This window comes from Phoenix dactylifera, chromosome 2 (genome assembly GCF_051530095.1).
Source record: "Phoenix dactylifera cultivar Ajwa chromosome 2, Ajwa_hap1_PhDact_Kaust_v1.1, whole genome shotgun sequence".
In the NCBI taxonomy this organism is placed as follows: Eukaryota; Viridiplantae; Streptophyta; class Magnoliopsida; order Arecales; family Arecaceae; genus Phoenix; species Phoenix dactylifera.
Window position 1 is genome coordinate 32470708 of NC_143191.1, and position 27644 is coordinate 32498351.

General features: G+C 38.6%; 1 protein-coding gene across 5 annotated transcripts; it reads left to right on the forward strand.

The window, feature by feature from the left end:
• Window positions 1-1734: 1734 nt before the first annotated feature.
• Window positions 1735-26291, forward strand: LOC103715983 (Ubiquitin-like superfamily protein). Of its 5 annotated transcripts, none has more exons than XM_088715937.2 (17): window positions 1912-2080; window positions 2146-2677; window positions 4589-4739; window positions 8376-8493; window positions 9832-9939; window positions 15448-15563; window positions 15683-15754; window positions 15861-16010; window positions 16200-16284; window positions 16374-16549; window positions 21132-21296; window positions 21376-21447; window positions 21527-21629; window positions 21744-22202; window positions 24018-24403; window positions 24510-24593; window positions 25909-26291. In XM_088715937.2, exons 3-17 carry the CDS (start codon window positions 4611-4613, stop codon window positions 25921-25923), a joined length of 2238 nt encoding a protein of 745 aa, XP_088572063.1. In that variant the 5' UTR covers window positions 1912-2080; window positions 2146-2677; window positions 4589-4610; the 3' UTR covers window positions 25924-26291. The 5 variants fall into 5 exon arrangements, with proteins under 5 accessions (XP_008802020.1, XP_017700411.1, XP_088572063.1 ...); XM_088715938.1 differs by having other exon boundaries at window positions 1941-2080; window positions 2585-2677; XM_088715939.1 differs by having other exon boundaries at window positions 1941-2080; window positions 2585-2677; window positions 21819-22202.
• The last annotated feature ends 1353 nt before the right edge of the window (window positions 26292-27644 follow it).

Below are 27644 nucleotides of genomic sequence, written 5' to 3' on the forward strand. Positions count from 1 at the left end.
CTCTATTTTGCAAAAGCTTTTCCTTTCAATAACTTTTTGGCTGGGCTTGGCAAAATTTTTAAAAATAGCTTTAGAGTGGGGCAGTCAAAATCCTAAATGGAAAAAAAAAAAACCTACTAAAGTTTTTTTTTATCCATATGGGATTCGGACTAGTCCATTCCAATACTATTTCTGGGTGTTTTATGAATACAAGTCTAGCCCATCCTATCGTTTGTGATCTTGCTAGTTATATTAGCCTAATCTATGAATTCTATAGAATTTTAGCTTAATTCTATAGAAAAATCCAAACAGTCCTTGCATGTATTGTGACTTACAGCTACCACCTACAATATGGCTTAATATTGAGACAGTCAACCCGATCCATGTGCCATCTCCATGATATGGTTATTTTACATTTGTATAGGCCTTTCTCTTAGGTTCAACTTAGTAGTGTTCGTACTATTGGGTGACATATTCAGCACTTAAATATAAATTCCATTGTCGATTATAGGCTTTGAATTAGGACAAACTAGTTTGAGGCTACCAAATTCCTTCATTGTTGAAATGGACCAAAGAAAACTGGGCATCGAGCTAGATCAAGTCTAAATACTATATAACCATAACCATCCTATTTTATCTCAAACTATTAAAAACCTAGATTTCCTAGCCCAACTCGAGGGTGGTTCGCAGACTCGGGTAAAATTTTATAATCTAACTTAATATATGCACTTTTCTTCTGTGTTCACTAACTTCATTCTTTGCGAATCCTAAGATGCAATTGATGGAGTTAATTAAACCCATGACCCTTCCCTTCCCATCCCAATAATCTTCATAGTATCACCTGCCATCCCAAGGAAACTTTTGTGAGACTTCTAGCATGATAGTTAGCTTCGACTAATAATATTTCAAGGCGCACTTTGCTGGATGCTAGTTGGGCTTTTGTTCGAAATTACTAAAGTTTAGCTGAATTGCTTTCAGCTCCTAGTAGATAATTTGATGATCCATCCTTTAAAGTTAGTCTAGATACGAATTGAATGTGACGGCCATCGATTCTGCTCCTATTTGACGACTATAAAAAAAAGGAGAACCTCAAAGAAAATTAAGGATGCAACTTAGGATGGAAAATTTCAACACTTCCAAACTAACAAATTTTTGAAGTAGATGCAGCTCTGTTTGAGTAAATTGAGTAATCTGAAATCACATTGCACCGTGGATGGGCACTTAGCCTATTTGTTCTCCATAACCGTGGCTGGGTTTGAACCAAGACCCTCGAGCGATATTAAATTGTACACTTGCTACATGTCATGCCACACGACTCATACGAGGTTGGCCCACAATCATGGTGGCAAGTTGAAACTTGCATCCAACTTCTATTTCATTCTTTCAAGAGAGATGATATCAAGGCATTGAAGATTATGAGATGGACTTTAGCCTAAATCCTTACACTTGGAGCCAAGCCAACCCTTTGTGCATCCAACAACTTTAATTTTCTTAATTGCCAACATCTCCATACATCATATCTTCCTAATAATATTCCTTCCAAGTTCCACCTATTACTCCAACCCTACGCCCCATCCTCCTCTCCAACCGCTCAAATGGACAAAAACACAAACATCTTTTCGGCAACATTCAGTGAACTGTGAACGGCTCTCTTCCGTTCATCTTAGCAAGCACTAATTGCGTTTAGATTATTACCTATCCTTATATAATCTTTGGAGCGCACAGTTTAATAGCCACCGTTTTGTACTCCACCGTGGCCCCGAGCCAACAAAGATCCCATCGCCCTCCATCACCAATCCAACGGATCGCGGCGTATCTGGGTTTTATATAATTTCAAAGGCCAACGGTACCGCCGCCTGAAGGGAAGAAAGAAAAAAAAATCTCTTCCGAACAACGGAAGGTTATAAATACGAAATCTAAGTACCTTCTATTAAAGTATTCGACTTCTAATAGTGAGACAACGAAGAGGAGAGGGGGACAGAGGGGAAGAGAGAGAGAGAGAGGGAGCGATAGCGATAGCGGCCCGTAATCGGATCCCCTTCCGCCCCCTTTCCTCGTTCTCCCCTCGGGCCTTGGCCCCCGAGCGCCGACGTCGAATCAGGTAATCGAGATCTCCTCAATCGGTTCTTTTTTTGGTCCTGAATCGAATCTATCTTTTCGAATTAGGTTGTTCCGCTGTTATTTGACATCGTTGCGAGCTTGGTCGTTCGTCGTCGGTTCACGTTTTGGAGAATTAGATTCTTGAAAACTTCTCATCTTTCTTAGGAAAGGTGTGTCTTTTCGGCATTTTTGTGGGTGAAATTTAGTGATTGACGTTGCGAGAGCTCCAAAAATCTGATCTATGACATGATTTTGTATTATTAACCCACGGATGTGCTGTTTTGGTGTATTGGGTTTTCGGATGCTTCTTCGTTTCTTGCGTGGGGCTTTAAAATTTTGATGCCCTATATGATATCTCGGATTCTTGAGTGCTGGCAATTGGGAGCGGACGATTTCGGAATAAGTTATGCGTGCCGAAAGTGATAAATCGGTATCAGGATATTTTTCTTGCAAGAAGATATCATTCATCAAGATTGCGTTAAATGAATACTGTTGACTCTGTTAGGACGCCCGTATGCTAGTTCGTGCTCCCATGATTCCTTTTTGCAGTTCTTTATTACTCATGGCAGAATCTTGGCACAGTTTCTGGTAGTCCGAGGTAAGAATCTGCTTGATCCTTCTTTGGATCCTTCACAGCTTGAAGTTGTGTTCTCAGCCTCTTTCTTGCTATACTCTGACACAGTTGAGAATCAAATAACTAATTAAATTTGCACACCCTTATGGATTAGAGGAGACCTAGGGCTTGGATTATTTTGAAGGTTTGAAAGAGAACAGGGATTGCTTCAGACAACTTTTTAGCCTGAAAAACAATTTCTTTTTTTTAAAAAAAATGCTTTCATTGATGAACAATGTATCTCTTAATAAATCTGACCATAGATATTTGGAAAAAGGTGGATTTGTGGAACCAACCATAGAAATGTGGAATAAGCTTGGGTTACACATATGAACACATTATGATGTGCCAATTCTGTGAATAGCAAGGCTTGGATTAGATATGTTAAACTTGAGTTGGACGGAATGCCTTATTTTTCGTATACTTTCTTACAATGATAGATTTTGGCAGGCAATCTGAACTCAGTTATTGTTTTGTTAGCAATGAGAACTTTAAAAAAATGTAAGTTCTAACCGATCTACATCCGTTTCTATCTGCTTGAACTGTCTTGGTTTGTATGGTTTGAGTGAGAAAAAAAAAGCATTTCTGGCTGAAATGAATCCAACCACATCCATGACAGCCTATATTTCATATTGTAACATTTGTAAGACAAAAATAAGTAAATAAATAAATAGCTTACCTTACCCATCCATTGCTGAGGTCTCGAGTTGTTCATTATTGTTTGATTAACTTTCTCGTGGACTCGGCAGAACCAATTGATCTGCATGGGTATATGTGACATTCTTGTTTGAAATGGTTTGGGTCCTTTGTGACCAAACACTCCAGAAGGTTCTGGACAAACTCATCGAATTGGATATTGAGCTGAAATATTCACATTATGAACCCAAAAAATGCAATTGGTAAAAGGTATGACAGATTTATAACTTTGGACCAGGTGTTGATCATGGGAGTGACTGAGCATAGAAAAATGCAAAATTATCCTGGGGAGTGAGCATAGAGTAGGGAACAGAGGCTGCACAAGCTAAGAAGAGGAAGGTAGTGAGATGTTAGCTAAGGACTTTAGACAGGTTTTCAAATTTACGTACCCGCAGTTGGTATCAATATTACTTTAGACAGGTTTTCAAATTTGTGAATTGTGGTCTATGTTGCCTTGCTTCCACTGTTTCTCATTGTTTCAGATTCTTAGAACTTTTCCAACTCTTGTGTCATCTTTTTAAAGCTTTGCCTGCTTTTTAGTTTGGCAAATATGTGAAGGCATTGCTAATGGACTTGCATGTTGGCTAAGGAGATTCTAGATTCCATAGTTTTTTTTTTTGTTTTCATGGTTTGCATTCTTGGTATTGGGCGCAACTGCTACACCCTATATCAAGTGTTGGTACAATACACACCTTAGTTCCAACACTTGGTACAGGGGGTGCACCGACTCTCAATACCCTACTAGTATGTATGCCTGATACTCAGCACTATAGATGGTGGTACGGGCTGGGTACAACAAACCATGGTTTTCTTTTCATTCATAGAGGTTTTGCTAAACTGTACTAGGAGTTACTAGTAATGGAATATTTTTTTATGGAAAACCATGTAGACTCAAGTGCTATAGTTTATGAGGTAAAGTCTGACTGTAAGAATTTTTTCGGTCAATACATGATTTATTCAGAATAAAACAACTTATGTTGTGTAAGCTCACATTTGCTTCATTTTCCACTGGCACCTGCTTCCCAAGATGATAATGACTTGTTAATCCATAGTTGATAGGTAAGGCTAATGTTGCAATATGATCACTTTTATTTTTTCCTCTTATAACTAACACAATATGTATGCTGGTCTTGTTTGTAGAGCATATACTAGTGATGCTATCTATCTCATCAAATAAATTAATATAGTTTTTTCCCCTAGGTTCTTTTGAACTTTGGAAGAGATGGAGACAAATGGTGCAAGTGAAGTAACTACATCACATGTTGATGTTACCGAAGATTCTGAGACTACAGTCGAGATAAAAATTAAAACTTTGGATTCTCATACATACACTTTGCGAGTGAATAAGTGTGTAAGTATTTCATTTCTCATTTACTTGGCATATTGCAGGTTCATCAAATGATCAATTATATTCTCTTCTCTCTTTGTCCCCTTTCCATTTCCAAATAATTTTGTAATTACTCATCATGTTGATATATTAGCTCATTGATGTATTTTTGACTATAGTTGTCGCTTTAAATGCACAAATTCTTTAAATATGCAACCTGGATTTTCCAATTCTTTGTTCCCTATTATAACTTTTTCCCTGAGCAATTTCTGTTTTCATGCATATTGGAAGCCAAATCGTCCTTGTCACATTCTTTTTGACGTGTATAAATTTCTTTTTTGGATCACTCTTATCAAATATATGAGATCATACAAATAATTTAAATCTTCTCCTGTGCCTTGTTCTATGGTGTCATTTTATGCCTTTTAACGTTTCATTTCTGCTCATATACTTGTTTGTTAGAGTATAAGTGATTTCATGAGGTTCAACCTTGAGAGATATGGTAATTAAGATCAAGCTTAATCCTAAAAGCTATGTTATGATCGTTTGCATGGATCTGCTTGCTTCATCCTCTCAACCAACTGCTTCTTGTCTGTTATTCGGGTTTCTGCTTTTCCTCTACCAACCTTTTTCCTGACAAAAGAAGAGGAAGAAGAGGAAAGGGGACAAGGAATATGTGGATGGAGGAAAATTACAACATCTGATTATTAGTGAAGGTTAAAGACGAGGGAAGTAAAAATATAAGAGGAAGAAACACAAATCATGAAAATAGAAAGACGGAGAAAAAAAAGAAGAGGTGGGAGAGGAGAAGGGATAAGGAAGATGTGTATTGAGGAAAATTATAACATCTGAGCCTGCCTGAATGGTGTAAAAAGAAGGGCGAAAGGAGAAATATAAAAGAACAAGAGAAATGGGGACAGAAAGGGAAGGCAAGAACAGTAAAGATTGAGTTGAAGGAAAGGACTAATGGGAAAGGAGAAAGGAATCCTAGATAGGATGATAATTGGACAATGATTGAATAGCAATCACCTTGCTTTCCAGACCATGGCCAGATGGCACTAGTGTTGTGGTTTCCTTACCTAATGATTAGGCATGAGCTGCATGACAATGTTGACCCAATGTGGGGATAGACTTGAGAGTTGTGTAGTTCAGTACCTGCCGCACTGAATACATTGGTATTTAGGGTTTCCATATTTCAAAGTGAAAATTGAATTGGTGGTTTCTTAAGAATCTAATGTAAATTTAGGATGTTGACTAACTGGAATTCTCTGTTTTTATCATGGGCTTTGAAGTTTGTGGTCCAGGCTTGCTGGTTGGGTGTGGTCATCTGTTGCAACTCCTAGTCTATGGAATGGAATGTACACTTCAATTAGAAGTACAGTTGTAATATCTATTTCATTTTAATCTGCAGTTTTTTGTTAGGTGCAAATCAGGTAAAGATAAGGAACCAATGTATTGGACATTATTTTGGAATATAGGAAATTGTTAATATTGAGGAAGAGAGATAGGGTTTGAGATGTCAACAGTGCACTAGTGTTGTAGTTTCCTTACCTAATGATTGGGCATGAGCTGCATGACAATGTTGACCCAATGTGGGGATAGACTTGAGAGTTGTGTAGTTCAGTACCTGCCGCACTGAATACATTGGTATTTAGGGTTTCCATATTTCAAAGTGAAAATTGAATTGGTGGTTTCTTAAGAATCTAATGTAAATTTAGGATGTTGACTAACTGGAATTCTCTGTTTTATCATGGGCTTTGAAGTTTGTGGTCCAGGCTTGCTGGTTGGGTGTGGTCATCTGTTGCAACTCCTAGTCTATGGAATGGAATGTACACTTCAATTAGAAGTACAGTTGTAATATCTATTTCATTTTAATCTGCAGTTTTTTGTTAGGTGCAAATCAGGTAAAGATAAGGAACCAATGTATTGGACATTATTTTGGAATATAGGAAATTGTTAATATTGAGGAAGAGAGATAGGGTTTGAGATGTCAACAGTGAGCTTACACGGATGATTTGAAATTGGGTCTATGCCCAACTGATGTCAGATGGTTTTGTTTGAGCTCAAATATGCTATCCCGCGAATGATAATGGTTCCAGTTTTAGCAGACTACAGTTATTGACTGCATGTTATGGGCCTCAATATGAAGAGCAGGTCCTCTTGGAGGTGTGCATAATATCGGACATCTTGTCTACCTAGCCTTAAAGCTTCCTGTTGGACTCTTGGAGATCGAAATGGGATCTATAGGCATTTTCTTGGTGAGTAAAATTGGAGGGATTGGAAGTCTGCTGCTAAAGTCCTCTGAAGGAAAGGCTGCCCATCAAGTTCTATAGATTTTTAGATTTTTGGAAGGGCAGCAGTGACAGTTGACTAACTTAGTAAGGTTATGGAGAAGAATGTCCACGATGTCACGGGCTATTCTTCATGCAGGATGTCCTTAGAGTATTAGTTTGCTAGCTGTCAAAGTAGGCAGATAAGTTTTGTTGGATTCATTGATTTTGGGGCACAATTTAAGCTTTCAAGTACCTTTTGAGAGTTTCTCTTTGTAGACCAAATGGGCCTATGTGCAACAATGGAGGTATTACTTTTACAAAGTTACATTAAAACTTTAGTTTGGCTGAACTATTTGAGAAGAAACTGGCCTGGAAGTATTAAAGAGGAGTGGCAAACTTAAAATAAGTCATTTTCAAAGGTTGGTTGTGTGTCTCTCTGTGTGCGTGTGCGCGTGTGTGTTGGGTGGGGGTTGATGTATTAGTTGCTTTTGACTCAAAAGATTTAGTAGTGAGGAAGGAGATCGAGAAATGTAGAATTGTCTTGAACCACCCGGTTTGAGGCGTACCGAGCCGTGTTGGTGGCGGATTGGGACCGTTCCGGCATTCAAAATAGTAAAGCAGCAGGTGGGGGGAGAGGGAGAAGGAAAGAGAGGCAAAGAGAGAGATGAGAGGGAGAGGGAGGGAGGGCCACCAGAGGCCTTCGGAGGGCGCCTGAGCAAGGTCTCCGCCATCTGGACCCCTGTTCATTCGAAACAGGGTCCGTCGGGGCTCCTTTTTTATTTTAAAATTTTTAAGTGAAAAGAGAGAGATGGGGGGAGAGGGAGAGGGAGCGATGTCCGAGGTTATTCTTGTGTGCTTTGGGTTTCAGGGATTAAGTTTCATTTTTCCTTAGTGTTCTTTCATGTATTTGACTTAATAGATTAAAGGTGCATATCACCCTCCTTTTATTAAAAAGAAAAAAAAATACAAAGAATAAAAGAAAGAAAATTTATATAGTATTTTTGAAGGGCGCAATACTCCTGAAGAAATGCCATTATGCAGGCTATTTTTACTGGAAACCACTTTTTCTGTAGCCTTTCTTCCATATTGCGCCGGTCTATATCCTTCCTTTTTAACCATTCCCAGTTTTATAAATGGAGGTGCTTATAAATGGGTATGCTGCATTATCTTTCAATTTCTAGATACAAATATATATATATTGGTGTACATATGTATATTTATATGGCAGTTAGATGTATGTGCTTATGCATGTGCATGCATGTCTTTGATAGTCATATGGCATCTTAAAATCATGTTGGTAGATTGTGATGTTTGCCCGACAGTCCTTGTTATTGTTTTCTGTTGTTACGTGTATGTTTCAGGACTTTTATCATTTTTTTCCATGCAGGTACCGGTTTTAATGCTGAAGGAGCAAATAGCTACTGTCACTGGTGTAGTATCAGAACAACAGCGTCTAATCTGTCGCGGGAAGGTTTTGAAAGATGATGAACTCCTCTCTGCATATCGTATCCTTCGGAATTTATTGTTTCAGGGCTGTTGGTGCATCTCTAGTTTCTGACCTTCATTATACTTGTAAAATCATTTCAATCTCTTTCACTTTGTGCACTAACAATGTTCTACACCTATGCTTCCTAATTCAGAAGTATGTGACTCTAACATGGCATGAACACATTATATTTCGTTACAATAACTCTGGCAAATCTAGATGCACCTAGGAAATTGATGACATTAAATTTTACAAGCGTAACATAGAAAGTAATATGACCGGATCTGTATATGGTTACTGGGTAATTTTGTTTCTTTCGTTTATGCTATTGGGTCTGAAAATCTTATTGAGAAGTTCTTTCCATTTACTAGCCTACTGGGTGTTTGATGCATGTTTTAGGCATAGCTGATGGCACGAAGTTCGATAAAATGCATCACTGGTTGTTTCGTTAGCAAGCAGGAGAACTCACAAGGGATTACCTTGTAAACAGTTCATGCAAGTGCCAAAATAGCTACTTTTCTCTCAAGCTTATATATATTTGATTAGTACACTTACTTTTCTCTCGAACTTATATATATTTGACTAGTACACTTGTGCTTAAATGGAGGGTGAGTCTTGGCGCAACGGTAAGGTTGCTCTATTGTTGCTTGGAGGTCATGAATTCAAACACAAGCAGCCTCTGCATGCGGGCATAAGGCTGTGTATATCTTATCCTCCCCAACCCTGCAATGGTGGGAGCCTTGTGCACTTGGTTGCCTTTTTTTACATTAATGCTTAAATGATAGCTTTGAGCAAAATAATAAAGAGTTAAAGGACTTTCAAATGCTATTTCTGTAGGCCTTTTCAGCATGCCAACTTCCAGTGTTCTTTTACTAAAAGTCTATTTTGAATTACTATATCTCTTCATTAGAATGGAGATTTCCACTCTTTAAAAAATTAGATCAATTTCTATTATTTATGGTTTTATGTTTAGAGGATGACGCAGGTAAAAAGGAATAAAAGTTTGGAATTCCAATCTACTTCTCTCTCAGTAATACACATGCATTTGAATGCATATAAAATTTTAAGTTCTTTTATGTAGCTAAATTCGCATCTTATATGATATTGTCACCATTGATTTTAAAGCTGGTTAACATTGCATTGCTTATGTGCTGTTTTCTCTTTAAGCTGCTACAATTGTGATATTTAATTCACTTTTATCTGTTAATTTTGCTAGTAAGGTGTCGATACTTGGTTTTGGTTTGATTTCTTTGAGATCTGGTACTACATTTGTGTTATATATTGCCTCAACTTCATAAATAGGTCATACTATTGAGTCAATTCTTGGACTCTAGTTTCCTTAATATAGATGACTAAGATGTGGAAGATGGTCACACACTGCATCTGGTTGTTAGACAACCACATCAATCGTCATCATCACCACCAACAGGTCACGTGGGATCTGAAGGTGCATCAGCCAATCCAGGTTTGCCCTCTTCTGGAATGTGTATTCCTATTTTTTTTCGGAGACCCTCATTACTACCATTTGAGATCTCTAAAATTAATCTGAAGCCTTTTCAACATCTCTGGTGCCGCAAATATGTAAGATACCTTCTTGGAAAGGATGCTTGATAAACTATAACATGCCTTCTGCTTTCATATACTTTTTGTCACGGAGGAAAGTAATAGTAAGGTATAACATTCATATATTTCACAAATAATACTAAAATTTATAATTTCACGTCACAGCTCTCCCCACCCCCCTTGATGGGAAGAAGGTGAAGAGAGCAAAAGGGTAAATGCTGAACCATGAGAAGGTAGAAAGAAGAAGATGAGTTAAAAGAGGAAGAAGAACCAAAAAATCTGTAGACAAATATGAATTTTATTTGAAACACCCCAACAATCAAAAGAATCAATTAAATTTATGATCTATTGCTATGACTGCTAGAGATTGCAGTACCTTCTACTGATATTCTTCTTAGTCTTATTCTCTGTATATATCTATAGATGTTGAGTATAAAGATGTTGGTCTCCTTAGTCTGATTCCCTGCTGACAAGTGCAAGCCTCTGTAAGTACCTTTATACTTATGCTCATTGTTCTTAGTCTTATTCTTTGTGGCATCTTGAGTATGCACCTGTACCATCCTTGGTCTGATGCCTTGCTCACAAGATGCAAGCCTTTGCTAGCATGTCATTAGGTTTTATACCCTACCGGGAATTATGCATTCACAGTGGCACTTGCTTCTCTAATTTCATGTCCTTGGAGCTTGCGATGATTACAATAATACCACTCAGAGGCTTCCATGGTGGAATTTCTTGTTGCCCATTAAACTTCTGCATCACTATTTCAGTCATTGTTAGCACCTAGCAGCATGGGATGCCGTACCGTCCCGAACCGTATTGGGAGCGGACCGGTACGGTTCCATCCATCGGTTCGAGCGATCTTGCGAGGGAGGGGGAGAGGGAAAAGGAGAGGAACAAAACAAGGACGCCTCTGTTCGTGCGGCTACGACCTGCGGAGGAGAGGGGGGCTTCAAAGGCCCCCCCCCACAAGCCTCTCTCTGCCCCTCCCTCTCCCTCTCTTCCTCCCTCCCTCTCTCTCCCTTTATCTCTCTCTTTCTCTCTTTTCAACGAAACGGGGGTGCCCTTGTTTGTGCTGTCGCGGCCTATGAAGGAGAGAGGGGCTCGAAAGCCCTCTCTCCCCCTGCCCTATCCCTCTCTTGGCCTCTCTCTCTCTCTCCCACCCACTCTATCTCTCTCTCTCCCTCCCTCTCCCTCTCCCACCCTTTCTCTCTCCAATGAAATAGGGGCTTTACCCCTATTTTCGTGCAACTAGAGGAGAGGGGACTCGAAACCCCCCCTCTCTCTCCCCTCCACTCCCTCTCCCTCCCTCCCTCGCTCTCTCTCTCTTTCATTTCTGCTCTTTCCTTCTCCCTCTCCGCCTTCCTCATCAGCTCTAGCTTTGTTGATACGGGCTCAGAATGGAATTGTACGGTATGGTACTGTATCGCCAAGCAGCCGGTATGGGTTCTGGTACTAGCACAGCATACCTTGCTTAGCAGTATGACAATCTTTGTTGTATCCGCTCCATGAAATCGTCAAACAACTCAAACTTGGAATCTTTAGACTTTGCTGCCTATTAGCATTGGTTCTATGTCAGAATCTTGATTCTTTGATTAATCATCAAGATAGGCCATCCAACAGACCAAAACTTCTTTGTGACTAACGGACAAGACAACCCATTCTATTTATTTATCCATCTGTGGCCTTATCGGAGTTGTGACAGATAATGGAAAAAGTCTTTTATTACGCATTTCATACTTTTTCAGTCATCAAATGTTTGGGACCTTTTGTTCGTGCTAATCATTCATACCTATGTAAGTCCATCAACTTACAGTTCAACAACTTGCTAGAATCGTTTGGAGTATCTTACATTTGTCAGCTTGTTGCCGTCAATCTCACGAAGGGATGTTTATAATGGAACAAAAAATAAGTATTGAGGTAAATCTAGGGATTGGAGGAGGAAAATGGGGAAAAAATAGATGAAAACAGAAGTAGAGAAAATACTGGTGGTGGGACATCATTGGTGAATGGTTTGACTAGTCAGCCCAAAGTTACTATTTTATTAGCACAATAGTAGGACAACATCTCGAAGATGACCTGCGGCCCAAAACCCTTGATGAGGAGCCTGTCACAATCTTTCAATTGCTTATTGTAGGGGCCAGTATAATACAATTCAAAAGATATGGGTAAAGCCCAGATGCATATCTGACAAGAAAAGTAAGCCAACTGCATAATGATGTTCCTAATCTCAACCCTAAATATAATGTATATTTGCTATAGTAGATTTTGAGGATCCATGATAAATTGCTTGTCTAAAATTGAAGAGAGCATAGTCACTTAAGTGGGAAGTGTAATAGTAACTGATTATACAGGAACCGTAAAATATTAGAACATATATCGCTAGATGGTCACCTTTGTAGGTTAAGATATGAGAATAGTAATTTATGGACATTTAAAGATGATAGCGGCAGTTTCTATAAGAAACTTTGGGTTACCTCATGACTTACTTTCTCCTAATTCTCATCTCAAATAATATTTTTGTTTTAAGGAAAAAAGATATTGCTTGAGACAAGGTTATCAAAGGCTCAAGGTGCACAAAGGCACCAATGTTTCTTGGATCCTAGGCGCAAGGCACAATGCAAGGTGCGCCTTGACAAAGTGAGGTGCAAAAAACACACATATAATTAATAAAGAATACATGATCGTAACCATATTCAACAAGTAATTATCAATTTACCAACAGAAGTAAAATTTGGAAAGCATTATAATTCAGATTTATGCACAAATAAAGGAAATGACATGACAAAATCAAATATATCATATCCAAGAACCAACCACAACACAATAATTACTCTAATTATGAATTATAAAGCATTATAATTCCGTTCCTTAGAACTTAATGTTAAACTTAAAGAGGGACTATTTAGATGGAAGGAAGAAGAAAAAGAAGAAAAATGGATTGCTAGTCCCTATTTCAACAAGGAGAACAAAGAAAAAAAAGGGATTTAGTCTCTTGTTTCACATTACATGGAAGCAGGGACAAGTCTCCTGCTTCACATCAACATACAGGAAAAAGAAGATGACTTTGCCCCCTATCTCACATTAACAGCAGGTAGGGTTGGAATTCGGCCAAGCCGAGCTGCATGCATGCTCGAGCCTCGAGCGTTGAGCCTCGAGCCTGGCTCAATTTTTTTTTCGAATTTCAAGGTGGGCTTAGGCCAAAAAATTTCTTTCCAAATCTTGACCCAAGCTCGTGCCCAGCTTGAAGCCCAAGCAAGCCTGACCAGAATAAGCTTGTTTGGGCTGAAATGCTGGGCTGACTCGAATTGGCTCGATCAATTCAAGCTTCGTGCCTAATTAGTTCAAAATGCTGGGACCTGACCTGAAAGACTCTTGGTAGAAGATCCTAATAACAAATTGAGCCCAAGGTCGACCGCGTTCTAGGCCCAGGCTTGGGCTTCAGGCCGAGCCTAGCCGGACCAAGCATCGATCCAAGGTTGGCCCAAAATTTATTTGAGCCCTATTTTTAAGCTGAAGCTCGACCTGAACAGTCTCGGACCAGACCCAAGGCCTAACCAGAAGCTGGCCTGACTTGGGCCCTTTTCCAACCCTAACAGCAGTGGAGAAGCAAGAAGATAAGGAAGAAGAAAATAAGGGACATTGACCCCTGTTTCATAGCAGAGAAGCAGCAGCAGCAACTGCTGCTTAGAAAGAAGGTGGGGATTGAGTCCCCCTTGTTTGCAGAATGCAAAAAAAGAAGAAAAAGAAGAGGAAGAACATATGGAAGAAGAAGTGAAGCAGCATCAATTGTCCCTATTGCTAAGAAAGAAAAAGAAGACAAGGGTCCCCTGTTCCACATGACACCATATAGAGTACTTGTTTCATAGAACAGAGAAGCAGCAGCAGCGGCTGCTAAGAAAGAAGAAAAAGGGGACTAAGTCCCCCCGTTTCGCATCACGCAAAGAAAGAAGAAGAAAAAGAGGAAGGAGACAGAAAAAAGGGCTGTTGCTTGTAAGAGGGAAGAGGAAGAGAATGCTGACAGCTGCTGCAGCACCAAAACAGCATCTTGTTCTGTTCCACTTCCGCTCCTTTTTTCCATAACTGAAGCGACTTAATTCTTTAATTGATTGCCAAGATTTGTTCCAGCACATCAGATCAACAAATCATGAGGAGGAGAGCCCTGCTTCCAGGTAGAGGGAAAACCAGGGCTCTCCTTCCAGGAAGAGAATTCTGCCAGCTGTTTGCGCACCACACCGAGCCCTAGTTCTGAACTCCACCCCCCACCCCAAACAATTTCCTCCATAACTGAAGCCACCTAATTATTTGATCGTTGCTGAGATTTGTTCCAGCACATCCGTCAACAAATCGAGCCTCATTTAAAGGAGGAGAGCCTTGCCGCCAGGCAGAGTGAAGAGGAGGAAAAGAATGTTGCCAGCTGCTGGTGCACCAAACCAAGGCCTAGATCTGATCCACTTTCCCCCTTTTTTCCACAATTGAATCCAGTTAATTATTTGATTGACGGCTGAGATTTGTTCCAGCACGTCACATGAAGAAATCAAGCCTCATTTAAATAAACATGCCTATTTGGCACCTTGGCGCTTCAATGAGGCACGGGACTCTGCTTCTATTTCTTCTTCTAGTCAAAGCAAGGCACCTGGGGTGCACCTCATCTATGCCTTGCATCTAGGTGTGCCTTTCAAAATGTTGGTTTGAGATGAGAATTAAGAGAAAGTAAGTTATGAGCTAACGCAGTCATTAGAAATCTAGTCGAACAATATCTTGACTCTATAGAAGTTTAGGGTATGAAAATTATGCATTTTTTGCATGATAATAAAAATTAAGTGTTTTTTTGACTTGTTGTGTAGATCAAGTATTATTATTTTTAAGTATTATAAGCTTCAAATATGGTTTATTTCTCTATTTGATTTATGTTGTAATTGTTGTTATTAACCATTATTATCGGAAGTAACAGCAAAATTGTCTAATTGTCATAAATTTTTTTTTGGAAATGCATGGGTATTCAAATTGTAAAATGTGGCTTTAATTGGATGAACAGTGATATGATAAGATAAAGGACTACTTCTATGCATAATGGCCATATGATTAACTACTAAATTAACAGCCGTCATATAAAAGCCAATTATTTATAATATTATACATAAAGAAATGTCTATGAAAGTGTCATAATGGCTGTTTTTCTCAGTCATGATTCAAAGTTGCATTGATCTACCGATGTGGATATAACTTAAAGTTGTACTTTTCTTGATAGTTGGACTTTGTTTTACTCTAAATATTATAGGTTGCTCAAATGCTAACCTTCATTCACTTTGCTTGTGTATTTTGACTTTCAGAGGTTTTGGCATGTTGTTTCTGTGAAACATGTTGTGCTTTGAGATAGTAAATGCTAACTAAATATGCTATCTATTTACAGCTGCTAATTCTTCTTCGAGTATTGCTCACAACCGTGGCAGTCATGTCGCTCGTAGTATTGTATTTGAAGCTGTCAATATAGATCAAGGAGATAATCGCACTTCACACCTTAGTCGGGTGAGATTGCAGAGAGGATATAGATATCGAATTGGCCATTTTATTAAGAAGCACTTGACTAGTTTGGATTATGTTAAGTCTTTCATGTTCTAATATATGTTTGTGACTTGTATGAGCAGTTTATTTCTAGTATCCTGAGTTCGATTGGGACAACAAATACTGCATTCCAGAACCCAAGGAATGATCTTAGGGTAATCTACAACACACCTAATTATTGAGTCTGCTATTGCATCTTATTATAAACATTACCATTTTAAGAGTTCAGTTCACAGAACATTTGGTTATGTTGCTTGGCAGGAAACTGGTGGGAGAACATCTGGCGACACTGGGCTTCCAGATCCCGTGCAATCCAATCCCAACCCTTCTAGTTCAAGGGTTGAGGTTGACTCACAACAGAGTCCTCTTCGTTTTCAATCTGTATTTCCCTTGGGATCTCAGCAGCCAATTGTAAGTTGTAGTCACTTGTAACATACTTGAGGTGATTTTTCACATAAAAATTGGCTGGTCTCGTAGTAAGCTAGTCATACCTTACTGGCACCTTAAGCTTAATAAAAATCTTTATTCCATCATTTTGGGATTGGAAAACAGCTGTACATCATTTAACAATTTCTCTGATGAGACTTTGGGTCTTTGCAGGTCATTCCTGATTCTTTGACCACTATGAATCAGTATTTAGGAGTTATAAGGGATGATTTCAGGAGGGAAGGGATCAGCACTAATGGTCTGTTTCTTGTTGAACCTATGTCATCCATGTTAATTTTCTTCTTTGCTTTTGAGATAGTCAAGACTCAAGAGTGTAACTTTTAGCAGGAAGGGAGCAAACTAATGATGCAGCAGCTGCTGGAATGAATAGTATTGATGTGCAAAATCATGATTTTCTGTCTCCCCCGCCTAGGCAGGGTGGTCTGCCAAGTCCAGCATCTTTAGCAGAAATTGTGCTCTCTACGAGACAACTGCTTATGGATCAGGCTGGAGGATGCTTATCTGTACGATTTTTGCTCATTCCTTTGTATTTTGTTCAGGCTCTTTATTGAGTTGAATTTATTATTAGTTACCAAAATTTTCAATAATAGGAATTCATATTTTTGTGTATTAATTAGTGCTGGTTTAATTTATAGCATTCATGTGGTTATCACTTGAAGTATTTTTTTCCCTTGAGATGTGATTGTGGTTATGGGTTTCTAGTTTTCACTTATGATCCTTTTTAGATGTGTAGTTTCTATGACCTTGAAATTCTTGGTTATTGCTCAAGTTGAACTTACCTAATTAAGCTACCTCTATATCTCTTTAGCCAACTTTAGTTGCCTTAAATACCAAAATTGCCACTAAGTAATTAGTCTTGTCAACATAACTAGATATAGCTCCTATGAGTATTCTTTGAGTTCGTAAAGAGAAAAAATCAATGGAAATTGGTGTATGCTTAAGAATTTTGATGTAGAAATGAAATGTTGATGGATGATAGAGAGAAGAGAGGACATTCAGTGAAAGACAAGTGAACAATGTTTGATTGGGACAATCATCAGCGAAACAAATTGCTGTGAAACACAAAAATTGGGTGCATGAATGTCCAACGTAATTGTTTCATATATTTTATATAAGGCATAAGGTGCTGCTTCAGAATTTATGTCAACGAGATGATGCATAGCTTCAGAGGTTGGGTAATCATCATGTCAAATACATGGACTAGTGGTAGTTTATATTGGAGGGTGGGCATGAGGGAAGAATTGGTTGGGTCATGTTGAGATTATATAGAACCAACTTACTGCTCGAATATGATCAGACTTCAAATTGGTGAAAAATTATTTTTATGTTGAGATTTTCTAGACCTGACTTGCTACTTCAATCTGATCATGCTTCAGTTTGGCGGAAATCATTGACCAGGCCCTATCCAATTTGTAAGGTAACAGTTGATTCCAAATTCAATCCACAAATCATGATCTGTGCGGTTTTTTTTTTTTTTTTGCATTTGGTAGTACAGAGATGACTTGTTTGATGATTGTCAAGAGTGAAGAGGGATTTTGCCAATTACCACTACCTTCAAGGGGAGCGGCTATATTGCTAGCTGCTGCCAGAGGGAAGGATATAATGATTGGTTGTTGGTGTGAGTAGTGGAGAGGTTATACTCAGAGATGGTTGCTGTAAGGGGACATTAACATGGGAAACATTAGTATAACGTCAAACAGGAAATAATGGTTAAGAATGGTACCTAATTAAGGAAACAAGAAATATTATCTGTAGACCAACAAGAATATTAAAAATGTCTATATATATAATATTAATGGAAAAATCACTAGGAAGAATTAGTTTTCATTGAATGCTCGGTAGGTTCTCAGACACGGGGTGATTTAGGAGTAATCATAAATTTATAATATACTCCCCCCTTCTATGATAATTGCTATATATTTCATTCTTTGTATATGAAAAAAAGAAGATAAAATTGTAATATACTATCATGGAAGAGACTCCTTGTCATCCATTTGGAGATCCAATTCCGATGGACTATTTTTCCCTCTAGAATTCTCATGTTTCCATGCTATTATAAGTCATGCTTTAGTTTCTTGGATACCCATGCATCGAATCAGTTTTCGTGTTTAGTTTATTGGGAAGCTCCTTCGGGAGTGTGAAACATGTTTCCTAACAACTATATACTTAATGAGATCTAGGTAGGTGTGGCTTATTAGTTACTCCTTTAAACCAAGGTATGTCGTCTCGGTACTGGACTCCGTACTGATGCCATCCTGTTACTATATCAGCACGCTCGGTATGGAGGCCGGTTCGGCGTATCGAGTGTCGGTATGCCCCTCATACCGCGTACCATGTACCAGAACTACCGCGTACTATGTACCATTATTGAACAGGTGCGGTATGGTACACTCTTTACCATCTAGTTCGGAAAAAATGGTGTACTTTGCTTTAAACTAGGATCAGCAGAACCGTTCCAAACCGGATGGTTTCGGCCATCCCGAATCGTACCGGTGGCTCATCGGTACAGTTCCGGCAATGAAAATAGAACCCTTTGCTGGAGTCGGAGAAGGATAAGGAAAGAGAGAGCTAGCGGGGGAGGGATGAAGAGAGAGAAGGCGGGATGCCGGCGAAGTGCTGGTGGAGGCCGGCCTTAGCTGCGGAAAGCGAGGTTGCAATTGCTGACCCTGTTTCAAACGAAACAGGTCCGATTGCGGCTTTAAAAAAAATCGCAATTTTTAAGTGAAGTCGGTAAGATATTTGCTGACTTCACTTTATAAATAAAATTTTTTAAGGCAGCGGCCGCAGCCGCCGCGGCCTCGCTTCCCGTGGCGGCCTAACATTTGACTTGTATCCATATCCAGTTAGAACAAATATGGATACTAATTCTGATAATCCATTTAATATCCATATTTGTTGAAAAAATATGAACATGGATATAGATATACCCGTATCCAATCAATTTTCTACCCTAACAAATGCTATATTAGTTTTTTTAAGGAGTTTATTGAAGGATTAGGCCCTACATGGAAGCAAAAATCTTTATAGATAAGAAAAACTCTCAGAGTTGGGACATGCTAAAGCCACTATTTTAAAATATGCAAGGGAGAAAACAAACCAATTGGTGCTCTCATGTATGCTTCTCTTTTTCTTTTTTTGGCTTAATCATGGTTTTTGAACCTTGTGAAGGTAGGCTCCATAGCATGAAGTTGATGTGGGGCCCACATTTTAAATACATGAGGAAAGAAACATTCATTGCATCTCGCATTACTGCTCTTCTTTTTTTGGCTTTTACCATATGCCGATTTTCCTTCTACGTTCAAAATCTCAACTTTTTTGGGATATCTCAACAGCCTTAAGCTTTATCTCTTACTAAGACAGACTTTCAAAAATGAAAGGAAGTCTTTGAATATTTTGAGAAAGAAATATGATTAGCAGATCATAACCTTTCATTTTCCAAGTTGTTCAATAAATATGCTCTTACACACGTAGCACGTGCCAGAGACTAGTACAAGATAAAGAATGCAATTTTAAGTTTTTAAAAGATTATAGTGAAAGTGGGACTCTATTCTTATTTAATGACCAAGAATTACCTTTTGGCGATTATTCTCCATATCATGGTTTCTTTGTAAGGGTATTCTTGGTAATTGCCATCAATTTGAATGAACCAAGCTAGCATTTGTCACTCAATACTCAGCTTATTATGTTGCTGCAGTGACCAGTGCCAGCCATGATCTGACCTCTAGCAACGGAGTACCCTAAATAATTGCTTGTGACTAAGCTAGGCAAAGCCTGGTTCTGTCCATCTTGCTAACAATGCTAATTGTTTTATGCCAGTCTAAGTGGATGTATTTATTGTTATTATTTTTTCACTTTTGGGTAAGCATGCAGGTATGTATTTTGAAGGCCAGAAAACAAATTAACAGTGTTTTATGGAGTAGAGTGTTATACTACAGAAGCACAGTTTTTTCTTTGGAGAAGTTGAAAATGATTGCTAAGAAAATAGAAAGTTGCATCATCAGAGGTTGTGAAAAAGTTGCCAAAAAGATATCTTGTTCAGCAATAACCATCTGCATAAACACATAAATAGTGCAGACACAATAAAAGGACTAAATTAAAACAAAAGTGATTCATTTCAATACTTCCTTTTTCACTTCTGTTATGTTGATTTGCCCATTGTAAGCAACTGCTATTTCGAGGGTGACAGTCTTCATGGCTCTAGGATTCACCTTTTCCGTGAGTCCATTTTAATGTGTAGTTGCTGTAGTATGGTAAGGTTTCAATAATGGAGCTAGTGAGCATATTTTGGTTCTTGTATGCTAAATTATATGAAACTAGACTTCTCTCCAAGTGGATGTTATAGCTGCCTATTGATTTTCTAGTGTACATGTTCTTGGCATTAACATTCACATTGGCAGGGGATTCAATATCATAATGATGTCCCCTACTGAGTATAATATGCTCTTTGTTGCTTGCTGACTTCGAGCAGGGAGCTTGTAGTGTAGCTATCAAATTTACACCATGTCTGAGATATAAACTCATTCTGGGATGGTCTCATAAAAGCAAGACACTTGCATGACTTATTCATGTCATATGCCAAACGCAGAGTTGCAAACTGTTCAGTAATTAGAGACATACACTGAGAGATAACGGATGAAACAAAAAGATTTGGAAAAGAATAGTTTGTTGAGAATCAGAGGTGCAGGAGTGAGGGGATTGTGGAAGATCAAAATGAGAAATGGACACCCTTCCATTTTTTTGTTTACAATACATACCATTCTAATATATTACTGAATGAACTTTAGCTAAGAAAACCTAATGGCTATTTTGGAATGACAATTAACAATAAAATCTTCGTATTTAATATTAGAAAAGCATGTAATCTGGCCTGGAATTTCTGTTCTTGTGTTTGAGTATTCTTATATAAGATGACCTATGTAAAATGTTTTGGAAGTCTTACAAAAGAGTGGTGGTAATGTTTATGACTTAAAATGTTCCACAAGCAATTTATTTTAAAAGCACCGTTCTCTTTGGTTTGGTTATGCTTTATGCATGATTAAGCTTTTAGAGAGTTTTTGATAGTTGACATTCTGTTATTTTTTACAGCAACTTGCAGGACATCTTGAGGATCATGTTAGTGTAACTGATCCCCTGACGCGGATGGACCTTCAATCAAGTGCAATCAGATCTGGAGTAATATTAAGAAACTTAGGCTCGTTACTTCTTGAGCTTGGTCGTACAACCATGACATTGCGCATGGGTCAAACACCAGTATGTTTCATGAATTTCCTGTTTCTCTCTTATTTGTATTAGACATCCTTGTAGTCTGAATGATGCTCTGTTGTTGCAGTTGGAAGCTGTGGTGAATGCTGGACCAGCGGTTTTTATCTCTGCATCTGGGCCAAATCCTCTGATGGTTCAGGTTATATATGTTTTAGTTTTAAATTTTATGCAAGGTATTGTTGTTATTTTATTTCTTCAGCTAAACTTTGTAATTGCAGCCTGTTCCCTTTTTCCCTGGGTCAAGCTTTGGTGGGACACCATTTGGAGAACCACCTGCTTCTGCATTTATTCCTAGGAATGTTGACATCCGTGTCCGCACAGGTATTCATATTTTATTCCATTTGTTAAAATAAAATTCCTGAGGTTTCTGCATTTGTCTTCTTAAATGCTCATGGCCTAATTTATAATTAACTTTAATTTTCTTTTTTCTCTTAGGTGGTCGTGCAGTACCTGTTACCAATGCTAACTTGGGCGAACAGGCTGGTGCACAGCCACCGCAAGAGCAAACAGATCCAACAAGAAATCCGTCTACTGCCAATTCTGTTAATCAAGCATTTTCAGGGATTTCAAGTACTACATCTTTTGCTGGAGAATCTGGAGTGCGGGTAGTCCCAATAAGAACAGTGGTTGCAGTACCTACTGGCCATTCCCCCTCAGATTCTTCTGGTAGTGCAGTCGGGGTAATCTATCCTCTACTTGCCAGAATTCAACATGTGAATAGTGCGAATGCAAATAATGCAAGAGGTTCTCGAGCATCCAATGAACCCAATCAGTCTCACCCTAATATAAATCAGCCAAATCTTGAATCTGCAATGCAAAACCAATCTCCTGCAAATTCTGCGCCTGTAGTTTCTTGGATAAATCCTTCAGCAAATGAATTACCTAGCTACCAAGGTCAGTATTGGAATCATGAAATTTGGTTAACATTTAAATTTTATGTGGTTTTCTAAAGCATAAATACATTCAGGACTATTCTGCACTTTCTATGTGATTTATGACAGTAATCCAAATTAGTGATAGAACTGATTATAAAAGTAACATGTTTGAAAACATAGACTGTCAATAGATAAGCTATCAAGCTTTCTTGCATGCTAAGCTCACTTGTCAGCCATGACTAGCGTGGATTCACCACACAATAACTTAATCCTTAATATACATGTATTATCTTAAAGAAGCGTGTAAAGTACCATTTTGAGAGGAACTGTATTATGCATGGATTAGTACAAGGCATTTTGCCGGGGGGTGAAGGTGAAGACTATTAGATGATTGCTTAAATGGCTACCTAGGGATTGTAGAGTATGTGCAAGAACAATTGGTGGGCAAATATTTAGAGATACAAATTAGAAAGAGGGGGGGGGGGGGGGTCAGTTATAAGTGAGATGGGCATTTCATGATTTTCACAGTGGATAAATTTCTACAGATATCATATTTTTCCCTAAACATAAAAGGAATTTGACATCTAGAGATTCTAAAATGATAAGAGAAAGTTTAATTGGAGAAGTAAACTTTTAGTTATATTGAGAAAGTTTAATTGGACAAGTAAACCTTTAGTTGTATTAATAATGTTAATTTTTAACTCAATATATATTTTCAATGTGCTTCTAATTGCAAATTATTTAATGTTATGTAATAAATTTGTAATGCAAAAACTTTATAAACATTGAAAACCATGATTAGGTCACTTTAAATAGGCACTTTTGCCATATTTTTTTGCTAAAACATAGCATGGCTGAGACTTAAATCTATGGAAAATGCTAAAAAAAGGAGGCCATGATTGGATGTGACGCATTATTACAGTGTTGGCTGTTATAACTTTATTCATTTATATATTTTAATGATTAAATTTTTCCGTTCATTATTATTCCTCTGTCTATTATTCCCTCCATTTCAAGTAGAGAAAAGCTATGCAACCATACCTAGCCACCCTGTGCAGTGCTCCCAGGATTTTGGATTGGTGGTTGGGCCTCCATAAATTGGGAGGAGAGGAAGAGACTGGTTGCTCCAGTTACTTGGGTAGAAAGAGGGATGTAAATTTCTGTTTGCATTCCTTTCCTTTAGTTTAACTTCTCTGGCATATTTCTTAATGGAACAGGCAAGTCACGAGCTACATGGCCTCAATAGAGAGAAATTTCGGAAGTCATAGCTGTATTTGGCTTGAGATCCTTTAACACCCTTTTTTAAATCATATATGAAGATCAGTATTCATGTTTCAACACACACACACACACAGTAGCTGGGCTGGGGAGCGGGAGTGAGTGGATAAATGGGATTTGAGTAAGCAGTGGGCTGAGCTTATGGTGAAATTTGGAGTGCTAAGTTCTGAGTGAAATAGGAGGACAAGGGTTTGGGGTAGGGTAGGAGGGAGTCAGTTAAAGTGCATCGTGGAGTTAAGGGGTACTTTTGGAAGGGTACTTTTTTTTAACTAGAAGCCAAGCATGATGGTTCCAAGGCACCTTCCAAAAATGACCTGGCGGAAAGCTGAACTCTGTACTAATTTGCTGGCTTGTTGGTACTTTCTTAAGTTTGCTTGAACATTATAACAATTAGTCTGCATTGTGTTTATTGACAATGTGAAAATTGTGTCATGTTCCACTGGAGCTCTTTAATCATAATTAAAGTCATGAAATTGACAGACTGCCAAGACATTCTATATCTCATCTGTTAAGATTTTTGCATGACTACTGATCCATGTCTGATTTTTATTTTTAGGGTCATCGCCGGTTTCCATTGCAAGCCAACAGGCGCCACCTGCTAGTAGTAGTGAGAGCAACACCCAGGCTCATGTTGAGCCGCAAGTTGGCCAAGGCCCTATGTCTCAGTTCTTAAACAGAGTGGACGAGTGGCTTAGGACAGCACTTTTATCTGGAGAGCAAGTTCAGGGTGGTGGCACTAGTCATCAGGAGTCAGTTACAGGTTCTGCTGCCGTTCAAAATCAAACTGGCACAGCTAGAAATACCGAAACGCAGGAGGCATCAAGAGTAGGTAATGATGATGGAGTGTTCTTCTCCAGTTTAGTTCGCGAGCTTATGCCATTTTTATCTCAGCGCACAACTGTACCAGGTGGCTCTGCTAGCAACGATGGTTCTACTGCACAAGTATGGTGTTTTTTTTTCCTTTTATGTTGTTCTGCTAGCTGGCCAAAAGCTATTTCAGTCCGAAGGTCAGTTTGGTGGTATATAATTCTTTGATTAATATGTGCAGACTGCAAGCCATCACCTCAATGACTCGAGTAGTTCCCAACATCATCGTGACCCACCTGAGGCCCCTAGTCCAAAACGCCCAAGGGTATGTCACTGAGAAATTCTTATCATTTTCTAGTTGAATTGTATGCATGTTCGAGCGTTGCAAAAGAGAAGGGTCATTTTGTGCCCATTGTAGAGAGTGACTTTATTTCCCTGTCAGCAATACAGTAGTTTTGAAATTTAATTTTCATGCTCAAAACATCCTCTATTGTGCCTTGTAAAACTAGAATAACTCTTATAGTTTCTAGATCATAGTTTTAAGAAATGGTATGCGAGATGCTTTGTAATTCAAGTGTCATACCCATATCTATATCATAGTATCTGGTACTGGTACTTTGGGGTAAAAGGAAGGATCCAAGTAACATAGGCAAGGTGCACAAAAGATTGCTAGTGCAATTTTATTTACATATACACAAATTGTATGTGCATCAAGGATTTTTATGCTATCAGCATTATAGTTTTGTGCAAGGTTCGCCGTACTAGTTCATACTGCCTCTTGCCGGGCATATCAACACTATACTAGGATGGTACCAGTATCGGGTATGATACCGAGATGGCGAACCTTGATTTTGGGTCATTATCCTGTATATTGGGATTGCTTTGTGTTTAAGGACCTGTTTGGGTGAAGGCATACCTCATTCATCGGATAATCCATTCTGGTTGGAAAATGAGGAGGGAGGCAGCGATGGAACAAGAGAAGTCACAACTCAGAGTCTCTCCGATCTCTTCCTAAATATTCAGGATTACCTATTCCTCATGGGAGGTGTTTTATATTATCCCTATTTTTAAGGATTGCGTGATCTCAAGTTTCCTAAATTGACAAAAAACCTTTTCCATCCCATTGCTAGCATCTTCTTACTCCAACCATATAAGGAATGTTCCTGTGAAGAGGTTGTGCAGGTTGAGCAAGCTTCCAAACAGCCCCTAATGGTTATTTATCGAAGAATTGATAATTTTTTATGGGTATTTTAAGAGTGTAGGCTGCTCATTTCACTTGCTGCATGATGAGCACCATATCTACATGCCTGGTAGGTGGTCATGTTTATTTAATAAAAACCAAACAACTTTAAATTTGAACTCCTAATTTAGACTTTGTTTCTAGAGCTATATTCTTACCTCTGGTTCATGAATCTTTGTCATGTAAGTAGCAGACTAGCAGATTATTGCCATGCATATTGGATGCTCTGATATCATCATATATCATCCAAGATTTTTTTATTCACTCTCGCAGTAGCAAACTTGTTAGAGTTTCTGTCACTGACAACATGTCTAGTCTGAGCTTTAACTGTTGTTTTCGTCAGCACAATTATTGTTAAAATTATTATTATTATTGTGATTCTCGTTTTCCTTTTCTGCAGAGGAACAGTGAGTGATTGCACCGTATGCATATTCCATTGGTCATTCTATAGATGTGAATAGCAGGCCACCTTGTGATTTTCTGTGAAATGGTCGTCATGTTTTTATGATGCATCAATGCAGGAGGATAGTTCCTTTTTCAGGCAGGTGATGCCATCGGATATTAGTTCATAAATGACTAGTGAGAGCAAATGGGAATGACAGCCCTTTATATGATATGTTTACTGATAATTAAAAGACTGTAATGTTATTTATTGCCGCCCCTTCCGTTTTCATTCATAATAGATGCTCCTAGTACCATATTGTGCCTTTAAAAGAGAATCTTTACATTGATGACCATGTATATTCATTTCTTTTACATGGAAGAAGTCAGTTATTGATGCCATCTCATGCAGGTGTGTTCTTATTAGCCACTATCCATAACATGGCCTTATTTACTTCCTTTGGCTGTTATTTTGTATTTGGGTGCCTTTATATAAAAATACTTGGGTAAATACGTGATGTCAACTGTCAAAAATATTTCATGATTCGGAATGTAGTGATGTCAAATATCAGGAATTTTGTATCCAAGATCATATCCTCAGCGAATGAATCAACTACTTCAGGGAAAAGGCAGTTGGCTCAAGATACTTATTCAGGTCTGTCGCACCTATTTTCAGATGCCTCTAGCAACCCATGACGGCATATTTGGGTTTTCGGTATTATGCTGTCTTGAAAGGTGAGAGTGGAAGGCATATCCGGGCAGCAGCCGGTTAGAATGGTGGGTTCGTAGCCGAGAAGGGTTGCTTTAGTTGATGCTGGTAAAGAGGCACTTTGTTTTCAGCAAAAAAGAAAAGAAAAAAAGAGGCACTTTGTTCCGCACTATATCAGGGTGGAGTCGGATGCTCAGTATTTAGTAAAGTGCCTTCATGGAAAAGCTTGTGTGGCCAATGTGAACTTGAATGTTGCTGGATTGATGCCCCTGTTCCAGGCCATGGTTTTCTTATTCCCCGCGAATCGAATCTGGAATTAGATTGGTTAAAAGTTGATTGCAGTTTGTGCATGCGACAGCGAGGTGTTTGGATTGGTGAAGCAGTATCTGTGTTAAATTCAAAGCTCAAGTGGATCGGTTGATGTCATCTCCATCTCCGTCGTGCTGGGTTAATTTCGGTGGGAAAAAAAGAGGGGGAGTTCTGAGTTCGCTCATCTTTATTGAGAGCGTAACCAGAAATTTAATCAACTAAAACTGAAGGTATGTAATTTATATACTTGGAAACTCAACTCTAAGAGACTTGTGGAGTATTTTCTCCTCCTGGTCGGTCGAGGGGGGTTCGATGCAATGCTCATTTTAGATTACATGAGTTCAGTTATCTTTATTTAGACCGTAACATGAAGGTCAATCAACTAAAACCAAAGGTATCTGATTTATATATTTGGTAGCTCTAAGAGACTTGACTTGTGGAGTATTTTCTCCTTCTGATCAGTCAGCATGCATCAAGGATATATAGAATATTTGGATGGTGTAGTTGTTTAGATGTCTCATGGTCCGTCCATGCGTTTTTGCATGCTGGATGGACCAAAATGATGGAAAAGACTGGAAGCTAATAGAAACTTAGTTGAACATGACATTGAAATACTGAGAATGAGTTTAAGGAACAGTTATGATTGGAATTTAGTTCGATATGGGGTCAGAAATCAAACTTTCTATCTATTGGAACTTGTAAGAAAAATGTGGTTGGGGCTGAAACAAACGTTTCAT